A 12127-nucleotide genomic window follows, 5' to 3' on the forward strand; every position below is an offset into this window, starting at 1 on the left:
TAGGTGCAGGAGTAGGCCATTCAGCCCTTCGAGCCAGCACCGCCATTCAATGCGATCATGGCTGATCACTCTCAATCAGTACCCCGTTCCTGCCTTCTCCCCATACCCCCGCACTCCGCTACCCTTAAGAGCTCTATCCAGCTCTCTCTTGAAAGCATCCAACGAACTGGCCTCCACTGCCTTCTGAGGCAGAGAATTCCACACCTTCACCACTCTCTGACTGAAAAGGTTCTTCCTCATCTCCGTTCTAAATGGCCTACCCCTTATTCTTAAACGTCTGGACTCCCCCAACATTGGGAACATGTTTCCTGCCTCTAATGTGTCCAATCCCCTAATTATCTTATATGTTTCAATAAGATCCCCCCTCATCCTTCTAAATTCCAGTGTATACAAGACCTGCCCCTTATTCTTAAACTGTGTCCCCTGGTTTTGGACTCCCTCAAAATCGGGAACACTTTTCCTGCATCGAGCCTGTCCAATCCTTTAAGAATTTTATATGTTTCTATGGGATCTCCTCTCATCCTTCTAAATTCCAGAGAATACAAGCCCAGTCAACTCATTCTTTCATCATATGTCAGTCCCGCCATCCCGGGAATTAATCAAATGAACCTACGCTGTACTCCCTCAATAGCAATAATGTCCTTCCTCAAATTAGGAGACCAAACTTGCACACAATACACCAGGTGCGGTCTCACCAGGACCCTGTACAACTACAGTAGGACCTCCTTGCTCCTAAACTCAAACCCTCTCGCAATGAAGGCCAACATGCCACTAGCTTCCTTCACTGCCTGCTGTACCTGCATGCTTACTTTCAGTGACTGATGTACACGTACACCCAGGTCTCGTTGCCTCTCTTTTTCTTAATCTGACACCATTCTCATAATAATCTGCCTTCCTGTTCTTGCCACCAAAGTGGATAACCTCACATTTATCCACATTATACTGCATCTGCCATGCTTCTGTCCACTCACCCAACCTGTCCTGTCCAAGTCACCCTGCAGCCTCATAGCACCCTCCTCGCAGCTCACACTGCCACCCAGCTTTGTGTCATGTAGGGGATGAGCCTAAAGCGGCTCCAAGTTAGAGGAGTGTTTGGAAAAATACCCCCCGTTTCAAGGCGTTTCAACAACAGCACACTGAAGGTAATGCCAAGCCCTGCACAATGGCTCAAACCACCCACTCACAGTCTCGTCAGGCACCATCTACCTCCTGAAGCAGCATCTGGAAATCTTCCACAGGCTCACATACTATCTTTGGAGCGGCACGGTGGCGCAGCGGTAGAGTTGCTGCCTCACAGTGCCAGAGACCCAGGTTCAATCCTGACTACGGGTGCTGTCTGTACGGAGTTTGTACGTTCTCCCCATGACTTGTGTGGGTTTCTCCGGGCGTTCCGGTTTCTTCCCACACTCCAAAGACGTACAAGTTTGTCGGTTAATTGGCTTTGATAAAATTGTAAATTGTTCCTAGCGTGTGTAGGATAGTGTTAGTGTGTGGGGATCACTGGTCAGTGAGGACTTGGTGGGCCGAAGGGCCTGTTTCCGCGCTGAATCTCTAAACTAAACCCGTGGCACTCATCAGTAAGTCACCCTTGAAGGACTTGCAGCTGAATAAACTATTGCAATCCTTTTGATTCATAATCAACGCACTCTTCCTGAATTCATTTGGTCTATTAATGAACCATCTCAGTTCCATGATTAGATTCCATCCGACAACTCATTCTAGTGTGCAAGCCGCGATTAGATTTCAGTTTTAGTTTAGAGGTACAGTGCACTGAGCCCTCACAGACCAACGATCCCCGCACGCTAACACTACCCTACACACACTCGGGTCAATTTTACATTTATACCAAGCCAATTAACCAACAATCATGTACGTCTTTGGAGTGTGGGAAGAAACCAAAGATCCCGGAGAAAACCCATGCAGGTCACAGGGAGATGGTACAAACTCCACAGATACCTGGGCCTCTGGCGCCGTGAGGCAGTAGCTCAACCGCTGCACCACTATGCCGCCCCGTTTCTATTTGTTTTTGTCCTTGAGCACCCTCTGTAAATGACCTAAACGCCCACATCAGGCCACCATGCACTCATTTCTTTCCTGTTATTCACCACTGAACTTTCCTTTTGGGTCAAGGATAAATCGTGTGTTTCCAAGGATATTGCCTTTAATAAATAGGTCAAAAGAAACATGAGATATTTCCTTTGTCACTATCTGTGTTATATATCAAGAAAAATGAATCATTAATGTTTCAGTGATCGTAAATCTGCCGTCAACAAAACAGCATTGCCACTTGTAATGTCTGATGGAAAATTTTCAATGGTATTGTCTTTGTTATTGCTGTCTTAAGAAGCACCACTAAATCCACAGTGTTTTCACATATATATTACTGCTACTTCAAACCACTGTAATGTTTTCTCAATGAACGTGACAATAGTAAGCTAAATTATTAAAGCAATGCACCAAACAGTAACTTAAGCACGGGATGAAGCCCATAAAGGCAACGTTTGACATAATGGACGCAAAACTGCTGCAATGTGTAGGAAGGAACTGCAGGCGCTGGTTTAAACCAAAGATAGACACAAAGTGCTGGAGTAACTCAGCGGGACAGGCAGCATCTCTGGAGAGAAGGAATGGGTGACGTTTCGGGTCAAGACCCTTCTTCAGTCTGAGGAAGGATCTCGACCCAAAATGTCACCCATTCCTTCTCTCCAGAGATACTGCCTGACCTGCTGAGTAACTGTGTCTGCCTTCAATGTTCATACCACTGAGCTGTAAGCTGCTTGAGCATAATATGAGATGCTGCTCATCCAATTTGTGTTTGGCCTCTCTCTGATACAAACGGTGGAGGAGGCCCAGGACTGAACGGTCAGTGTGGGAATGGGAATGGGAGTTAAAGTGTTTGGCAACCACTTGGGGGATCAGGCAGCAGCAGGAGTTATTCTCTGCCCGTGAGTTGGAGTAAGTCGGCGGGTTTTTACCTGTTTCCACACCGTGGCCTGGGCCGTCGCCACCGCGGTTTGCTTTCTCCCAGCTGTCGTCCTCCACCACTGGGGTACTGAGTTGTCGCTTGGTCGCCTTGCTGGGACTGGGCACGGAGATGTTGGACAAGGATAGCAGGGGAATGGCTTGGCTTTCCTGCAGCAAATTACACATCTTTACAATTCAAGGAGGAACAAAGAACTGCAGATGCCGGTTTACACATCTTTTCACTGTTCCCTATAGCAGAAGTGTCTACATGGCGGGGCTGGACACTGGACGTGTCCTGAGCTCATTCTGCTACCACCATCATCTACTGCACTAGTGACGGCTCCCACTGATTGTCGCCGGAAGCTTGCGTCCCTTTCAGGACGGACCATGTCAGTGATGTAACATTTGAAACATGGACGATGGACACGAAAGAAGACTGTACCTCGGTACACGTGACAATAAACTAAACTGAAACTAATACCACAGATAGACACAAGGTGCTGGAGTAACTCAACAGGTCAGACAGCATCTCTGGCGAAAAAGGATTTGTGACATATTGGGTCGGGACCCTTCTTCAGACTGAAAGTAGAGATCTAGAGCAGGTAGAAGGCTGTGTGAGGAAGGGTCCCGACCCAAAACATCACCTATCCATTTTCTCCAGAGGTGCTGCCTGACCCTTACCTGCCCATTCAGACACCATCAAACCTCTTTAAGATGACACATCGCTATCAAATCTGAATTTTTAATTTCCAGCTAGTGGTATTATTAGAATCTAATTTTTTTTGGAGATACAGCATGGAAACAGGTCCTTCAGTCCGCCGAGTCCACACTGAAGCCAAAGGGTTTTCTCACCAAACTATCACTGCCCTCGGTGAGGATGTGAGGCACCGTAGGTGTTGAAATGTTTGCAAATATATGTGGGCATGCAAGTGGCCATAAACCTTCTTGCTGAGAGAAGGTTTCAGAACCGTTAGATGCTGAGGGCAGCAGCTGCTAATACTGCACAAGCACTGTTAATCAGATCATTCGTATCAAAGGGAGAAAAAATTACATAGACGAATCAACATATCAAGCAGTTTAAGAATTAATGAAGTTTTGGTTCCGGTTCATCTGAATTAATTGCTTAAAGTCCTTTGCCCCACATTCCTATGTGTCTAATGTCTTCCATCACATTTAACAGATTTCTTCCTTGACTCCTTCCACCTTCTTGAACTGTATTAACCTCTGATAGGCGTTTAACGGCACTGGGCCTGTACTCGCTGGAGTTTAGAAGGATGAGGGGGGGACCTCATTGAAACTTATAGAACAGTGAAAGGCCTGGATAGAGTGGATGTGGAGAGGATGTTTCCACATGTGGGAGAGTCTATGACAATGGCCACAGCCTCAGAATTAAAGGACGTTCTTTTAGAAAGGAGATGGGAATTAATTTCTTTAATCAGAGGGTGGTGAATTTGTGGAATTCATTGCCACAGACGGCTGTGGAGGCCAAGTCAGTGGATATTTTGAAGGTGGAGATTGACAGAGTCTTGATCTGTACAGACAGCGCCCGTAGTTGGAATTTTATGCTGAGGCAGCAACTCTACCGATGTATCACCGTGCTGCCCGTGATGACCACAATCTGACGAAATGTTGGAAGAATTAATTGGCATTTTGAAACCATGATGGCAAGTGGTTAGGGCAGTCACAGTAGAGTTGCTGCCTTACAGCGAATGCAGCGCCGGAGACTCGGGTTCGATCCTGACTACGGGCACCGTCTGTACGGAGTTTGTACGTTCTCCCCGTGACCTGCGTGGGCTTTTCTCCAAGATCTTGGGTTTCCTCCCACAGTCCTAAGACGTACAGGTTTGTAGGTTAATTGGCTTGGTATAAATGTAAAAATTGTCCCTAGTGTGTGTAGGATAGTGTTAGTGTGCGGGGATCATTGGTCGGCGCGGACCCGGTGGGCCGAAGGGCCTGTTTTCGCATTGTAGCTCTAACCTAAAGTGGTTTTCTAGTGGTCAGTGTAGGCAACGTACCGAGTTGAAGAGTTCTTTGGTCAGGCCCAGGTAGTTGTGCAACGCAAGGAAGGTCACTCTCTGCAAACGTACCATGATTATCTGTGGAAACAAAACCTGCCCTGTGATCCTTCATCAAACATCAATAACAGCTGAGTTTCACGGGAGCACGGTTTAATGCTGTCACTGTTAAATCTTTTCCCCTCCACCTTAAACCTATGTCCTCTGGTTCTCGATTCACCTAGTCTGGGCAAGAGACTCTGTGCGTCTACCCGATCTATTCCTCATGATTTTATACACTAATGGATCTAAAGCACTAATAGATCCTAATGTACTAATGGATCTAAAGCACTAATAGATCCTAATCCTCTGATGGGTCTACTGCACTGATGGGTCTAACCTACCGATGGGCCTACTGCACTGATGGGTCTACTGCACTGATGGGTCTACTGCACTGATGGGTCTACTGCACTGATGGGTCTACTGCACTGATGGGTCTAACCTACCGATGGGCCTACTGCACTGATGGGTCTACTGCACTGATGGGTCTACTGCACTGATGGGTCTAACCTACCGATGGGTCTACTGCACTGATGGGTCTACTGCACTGATGGGTCTACTGCACTGATGGGTCTACTGCACTGATGGGTCTACTGCACTGATGGGTCTACTGCACTGATGGGTCTACTGCACTGATGGGTCTACTGCACTGATGGGTCTACTGCACGGATGGGTCTACTGCACTGATGGGTCTACTGCACTGATGCGTATACTGCACTGATGGAACTACTGCACTGATGGAACTACTGCACTGATGGAACTACTGCACTGATGGGTCTACTGCACTGATGGGTCTACTGCACTGATGGGTCCTTACCTGAATCACTCGCACTAGGGTTTCCGGGTACTTTTGGAAGACCGACAGAAAAGCGCTGGCAGGCAAACGCAGAACAGTGGACGTTTGCATGGCCCTGGCAGAAACGGTTTTATAGGGAGAAGGATAACCCTAGAAATGCAAGAAAACAATAGTTGAACATACATACGCACCGATATTGCTCAACTGTGTCACAGTCTTAAAGTCATACAGTGTGGAAACAGGTTCTTCAGCCCAACTTGCCCACACCGACCAACATGTCTATAACTAGTCCCACTTGCCCACACCGACCAACATGTCTATTACTAGTCCCACTTGCCCGCGTTTGGCCCATATTCCTCTAAATCTGTCCTATCCATGCACCTGTCCAAGTGTTTTTTAAATGTTGTGATCGCACATGCCTCAACTACCTCGTCCAGCAGCTCATTCCATACACCCACCACCGTTTATGTGAAAACATTGTCCCTCAGGTTCATATCAAATCTTTCCCCCCTCACTTTAAACTTATGTCCTCTGGTTTTTGATTCCCCTACTCTGGGTAAGAGTGCTTGATTTCATCTGGTTACAAAATCAAAGCAGGTGACAAGTTGTGATTTAGAAGCTGCTGTCAGAGTGTTTCTTTTTTACAATTATACCAAGCCAATTAGCCTATAAATCTGTACATCTTTGGAGTGCGGAAGGAAACTGGACCTTGCCAGAGAAAACCCACACAGGTCACGGGGAGAACGTACAAACTTCGTACAGACAGCACCCGTAGTCGGGATCGAACCCAGATATCTGGGGCTGTGAGGCAGCAGCTCTACCCGCTGTGCCAACGTTGGCTTGGTATAAATGTAAATTATCCCTGGTGTGTGCAGGATAGTGTTAGTGTGCGGGGATCGCTGGTCGGCGTGGATTCGGTAGGCGGAAGGGCCTGTTTCTGCCCTGTATCTCTAAACTAAACTGTGAATGGGTGACAATTCGGATCATGACCATTCTTCAGACTGAAGGGTCTTGACCCAAAACGTCACCCATTCCTTCTCTCCAGAGATGCTGCCTGACCCGCTGAGTTACTCCAGCATTTCGTGTCTAAAACAGCACAGGGATACAGTATTAAAGATGGGGATAAAATTAAACAATATTCAAAAGAAGTGAAAACTAATCATTGTTATTACTTGCAAACTGTTACAACTCTGCTTCAGGCATCTTTAAAGTTTAACATTGTTTCTGACATTTCACTTCACATTTAGAGCAAATTGATATTTTGAAATTGGTTAAAACAAGCACACTAAAACCTCTGCAAGTTCCAGCATTCTAATTTCAACTGTGTAAAATTGACTTCTTTTCTTATTTTATATAAAGCCACAAACTTTACAAGAGACGGAAGCGCAGTGTATAGAAGTCCAGGGACGGAGGTATTGCAGCAATGTAGCACATAAAACATCTGTGGCTCAGCGGTAGAGTTGCTGCCTTACAGCGCCAGGGTTCCATCCTGACTACAGGTGCTGTCTGTATGGAGTCTGTACATTCTCCCTGGGACTGCGTGGATTTCCTCCAGGTGCCTCCCACACTGCAAAGACGTACAGGTTTTTAGGTTGACAGAAAATGCTGGAGTAACTCAGCGGGTCAGGCAGCATCTCGGGAGAGAAGGAATGCGCTCCTGTCTGAAGAAGGGTCTCGACCCGAAACGTCATGCGTTCCTTCTCTCCCGAGATGCTGCCTGACCCGCTGAGTTACTCCAGCATTTTGTGTCTATCTTCGATTTAAACCAGCATCTGCAGTTTTTCTCCTACCGGTTTTTAGGTTAATTGGTTTCGGTAAAACTGTAAATTGTGTAGGAAGGCACTAGTGTTTGGGGTGATCACTGTTCAGCACGGACTCGGTGAGCCGAAGGGCCTGTTTCTGTGCTGTATCCCTAACGTCTAAAGTATTGATGATCATAAACTAATTAGGACATATGAACAGAAATATTGTTGTAGGGCTGATGTTTTGGGTTGGCTGTCCGACTGGACAGAAGGAGGCAGAAGTAGCTAGACCTAAAGACCAAAGCCAGGTCAATCAAATTTGAGGTAGACATAAAATGCTGGAGTAACTCAGCGGGTCAGGTAGCATATCGGGAGAGAAGGAATGGGTGATGTTTCGGGTGGAGAGCCTTCTTCAGTCTCAGTGGTTCATGGTTCAATGGTGCTTTATTCTGCAATGGTGTAGGTTAACCCAGCACAACGTTTCATGCTGGAGATAGACACAAAGTGCTGGAGTAACTCACGGGTCAAGCAGCATCTCTGGGGAAAAGGAATAGGTGACATTTTGGGTTGAGACCCTTCTTCAGACTGGATCATTCTGGGTCTTAAAAGGCTCATGGTGAAAATGTCAGTTTGGCCGGTGGGTGAGAGCAAAACATTGTTAACTCTGAGCACCAAAACCGGAGAATCATCTCAGAAAACATGACCAAACATGGTAGCAATTACTGGAGAGAAGGAATCGAAACATAGAAAATATGTGCAGGAGTAGGCCATTCGGCCCTTCGAGCCTGCACCACCATTCAATATGATCATGGCTGATCATCCAGCTCAGTAACCTGTACCTGCCTTCTCTCCATACCCCCGATCCCTTTAGCCACAAGGGCCACATCTAACTCCCTCTTAAATATAGCCAATGAACTGGCCTCAACTACCTTCTGTGGCAGAGAATTCCACAGACTCACCACTCTCTGTGTGAAGATATGTTTTCTCATCTCGGTCCTAAAAGACTTCCCCCTTATCCTTAAGCTGTGACCCCTGGTTCTGGACGTCCCCAACATCGGGAACAATCTTCCCGCATCTAGCCTCTCCAACCCCTTAAGAATTTTATATGTTTCAATAAGATCCCCCCTCAGTCTTCTAAATTCCAGCGAGTATAAGCCTAGTCTATCCAGTCTTTCTTCATATGAAAGTCCTGCCATCCCAGGGATCAATCTGGTGAACCTTCTCTGTACTCCCTCTAAGGCTAGAATGTCTTTCCTCAGATTAGGAGACCAAAACTGTACACAATACTCCAGGTGCGGTCTCACCAAGGCTCTGTACAACTGCAGCAGAACCTCCCTGCTCCTATACTCAAATCCTCTTGCTATGAATGCTAACATACCATTCGCTTTCTTCACTGCCTGCAGCACCTGCACGCTTGCTTTCAATGACTGGTGCACCATGACACCCAGGTCACGTTGCTTCTCCCCTTTTCCTAATTGGCCACCATGCAGGTAATACTCTGCTTTCCTGTTCTTGCCGCCAAAGTGGATAACCTCACATTTATCGACATTATATTGCATCTGCCATGCATTTGCCCACTCTCCTAATCTATCCAAGTCACTCTGCAGCCTCCTAGCATCCTCCTCGCAGCTAACACTGCCACCCAGCTTCGTGTCATCCACAAACTTAGAGATATTGCATTCAATTCCCTCGTCCAAATCATTAATATATATTATAAATAACTGGGGTCCCAGAACTGAGCCTTGCGGTACCCCACTAGTCACTGCCTGCCATTCCGAAAAGGACCCGTTTATTCCTACTCTTTGCTTCCTGTCCGCCAACCAATTCTCTATCCACCTCAACACTGAACCCCCAATACCGTGTGCTTTAAGTTTGTACCCCAATCTCCTATGTGGGACCTTGTCGAAGGCCTTCTGAAAGTCCAGATATAACACATCGACTGGTTCTCCCTTATCCACTCTACTAGTTACATCCTCGAAAAATTCTATAAGATTCGTCAAGCATGATTTGCCTTTCATAAATCCATGCTGACTTTGTCCGATGATTTCACCACTTTCCAAATGTGATGCTATCACATCTTTAATAACTGACTCTAGCATTTCCCACACTACCGATGTTAGGCTAACTGGTCTATAATTCCCCGTTTTCTCTCTCCCTCCCTTTTTAAAAAGTGGGGTTACATTAGCTACCCTCCAATCCTCAGGAACTACTCCAGAATCTAAAGAGTTTTGAAAAATTATCACTAATGCATCCACTATTTCTGAGGCTACTTCCTTAAGCACTCTGGGATGCAGCCTATCTGGCCCTGGGGATTTATCGCCCTTTAATCCATTTAATTTACCTAACACCACTTCCCGACTAACCTGGATTACCCTCAGTTCCTCCATCTCGTTAGACCCCCGGTCCCCTGCTATTTCCGGCAGATTGTTTATGTCTTCCCTAGTGAAGACAGAACCAAAGTAGTTGTTCAATTGGTCTGCCATCTCCTTGTTCCCTATGATCAAATCACCTGTTTCCGACTGCAAGGAACCTACATTTGTCTTAACTAGTCTTTTTCTCTTCACATATCTATAAAAGCTTTTGCAGTCAGTTTTTATGTTCCCTGCCAGTTTTCTCTCATAATCTATTTTCCCTTTCCTAATTAAGCCATTTGTCCTCCTCTGCTGGACTCTGAATTTCTCCCAGTCCTCTGGTATGATACTTTTTCTGGCTAATTTATATGCTTCATCTTTTGTTTTAATACTATCCTTGATTTCCCTTGTTAGCCACGGATGCACTACCTTTCGTGGTTTGTTCTTTTGCCAAATTGGGATGAACAATTGTTATAGTTCATCCATGCAATCTTTAAATGCCTTCCATTGCATGTCCACCGTCAACCCTTTAAGTATAAATTGCCAGTCTATCTTGGACAATTCACGTCTCATACCTTCAAAGTTACCTTTCTTTAAGTTCAGAACACTTGTTTCTGAATTGACTTTGTCACTCTCCATCCTAATGAAGAACTCCACCATATTATGGTCACTTTTGCCCAAGGGGCCTCGCACAACAAGACTGCTAACTAACCCTTCCTCATTACTCAATACCCAGTCTAGAATGGCCTGCTTTCTCGTTGGATCCTCGACATGTTGGTTTAGAAAACCATCTCGCAAACATTCCAAGAAATCCTCTTCCTCAGCACCCCTGCCAATTTGGTTCACCCAATCTATATGTAGATTGAAGTCACCCATTATAACTGCTGCACCTTTAGTGCACGCATTTCTAATTTCCTGTTTGATGCCATCCCCAACCTCACTACTGCTGTTAGGTGGCCTGTACACAACTCCCACTAGCGTTTTCTTCCCCTTAGTGTTTCGCAGCTCTACCCATATCGATTCCACATCCTCCAAGCTAATGTCCTTCCTTTCCACTGCTTTAATCTCCTCTCTAACCAGCAACGGCTGGCATTTCGGTTTGAGAAGTGTCTAAAGAAGGGTCTTGACCTGAAACATCACCCATTCCTTCTCTCCAGAGATACTGCGTGTCCCTCTGAGTTGCTCCAGCATTTTGTGTCTACCTTCTGCAGATTCGAGGAGCTGCAGATGTTGGTTAATACACAAAAGGACACAAAGTGCTGGAGCAACTCAGCAGGTCTAAACATCATCTGTGGAGAATGTGGATAGGCGATGTTTTGGGGTTGAGGCACCTTCTTCAGACACCTATCCATGTTCTCCAGAGATGCTGCCTGACCGCTGAGTTACTCCAGCACTCTGTGAAACGTCACCTATCCATGTTCTCCAGAGATGTTGCCTGACCCGCTGAGTTACTCCAGCACTCTGTGAAACGTCACCTATCCATGTTCTCTACAGATGCTGCCTGACCCGCTGAGTTACTCCAGCATTGTGTGTATATCTTCGGTGTAAACCAGCACCTGCAGTTCCTTCCTACACATGGTAGTAATTAATCCTTGGATCGTAGGAGGAAAATTATGGTGTATTATGCAAAATAAAACAGCAATGAGTCACTTTGTTTCATAGAAACCTTCAGAGCGGTATTAAATATTGTACAACAATTAACGCATGCTGGAGCACCACTGTCGGAACAAAATACAAATCAAAACCGCCCTGCAGGGATTTAGTTCAGACCTAAATAACACGGCCTTTGCTGTGGTGCTAGGTTCACTCACCGTAATGACATCAAGGATACTGAGGAGGCTGTGCACACTGTCCCCCGGTAACACCTCCTTCACCACCACCTCCGTGCCATCCTGAGCAACACAATGAGCACATTTAACATCAACATTTCAACCTACTATTCTCACCTGCACTTTTTCTCCCTCCCTCCCTCCCTCCCCCCCCCTCAACCCCCACTCCTCTCCCTCCCCCTCCCCCTCCTCTCCCTCCCTCACCCCCCCACACCCACTCCTCTCCCTCACACCGCTCCACTCCCTCCCCCCCCCCATTGAGTCCACTCCGCCATTCAATCATGGCTGATCTCTGCCTCCTAATCCCATTTTCCTGCCTTCTTCCCATCACCCTTGACACCCGTTCTAATCAAACATTTGTCTATCTCTGCCTTAGAAATATCCACTGACT

The 12127-nt window shown here is 46.4% G+C and overlaps 1 protein-coding gene across 1 annotated transcript in view; it reads right to left on the reverse strand.

Annotated features, from left to right (window-relative positions):
• The window catches only part of pnpla7b (patatin-like phospholipase domain containing 7b), a 153161-nt gene that overhangs the window by 96254 nt on the left and 44780 nt on the right, over window positions 1-12127 (reverse strand). Inside the window, exons 9-12 of the mRNA XM_078425947.1 lie at window positions 11719-11799; window positions 5836-5964; window positions 4980-5060; window positions 2976-3132 (exon numbers count right to left, since the gene is read on the reverse strand). Of these exons, the coding sequence (XP_078282073.1) occupies window positions 2976-3132; window positions 4980-5060; window positions 5836-5964; window positions 11719-11799 (448 nt within the window). The remainder of the gene's footprint in view (window positions 1-2975; window positions 3133-4979; window positions 5061-5835; window positions 5965-11718; window positions 11800-12127) is intronic.

Source organism: Rhinoraja longicauda, chromosome 31 (genome assembly GCF_053455715.1).
Source record: "Rhinoraja longicauda isolate Sanriku21f chromosome 31, sRhiLon1.1, whole genome shotgun sequence".
Classification (NCBI taxonomy): Eukaryota; Metazoa; Chordata; class Chondrichthyes; order Rajiformes; family Arhynchobatidae; genus Rhinoraja; species Rhinoraja longicauda.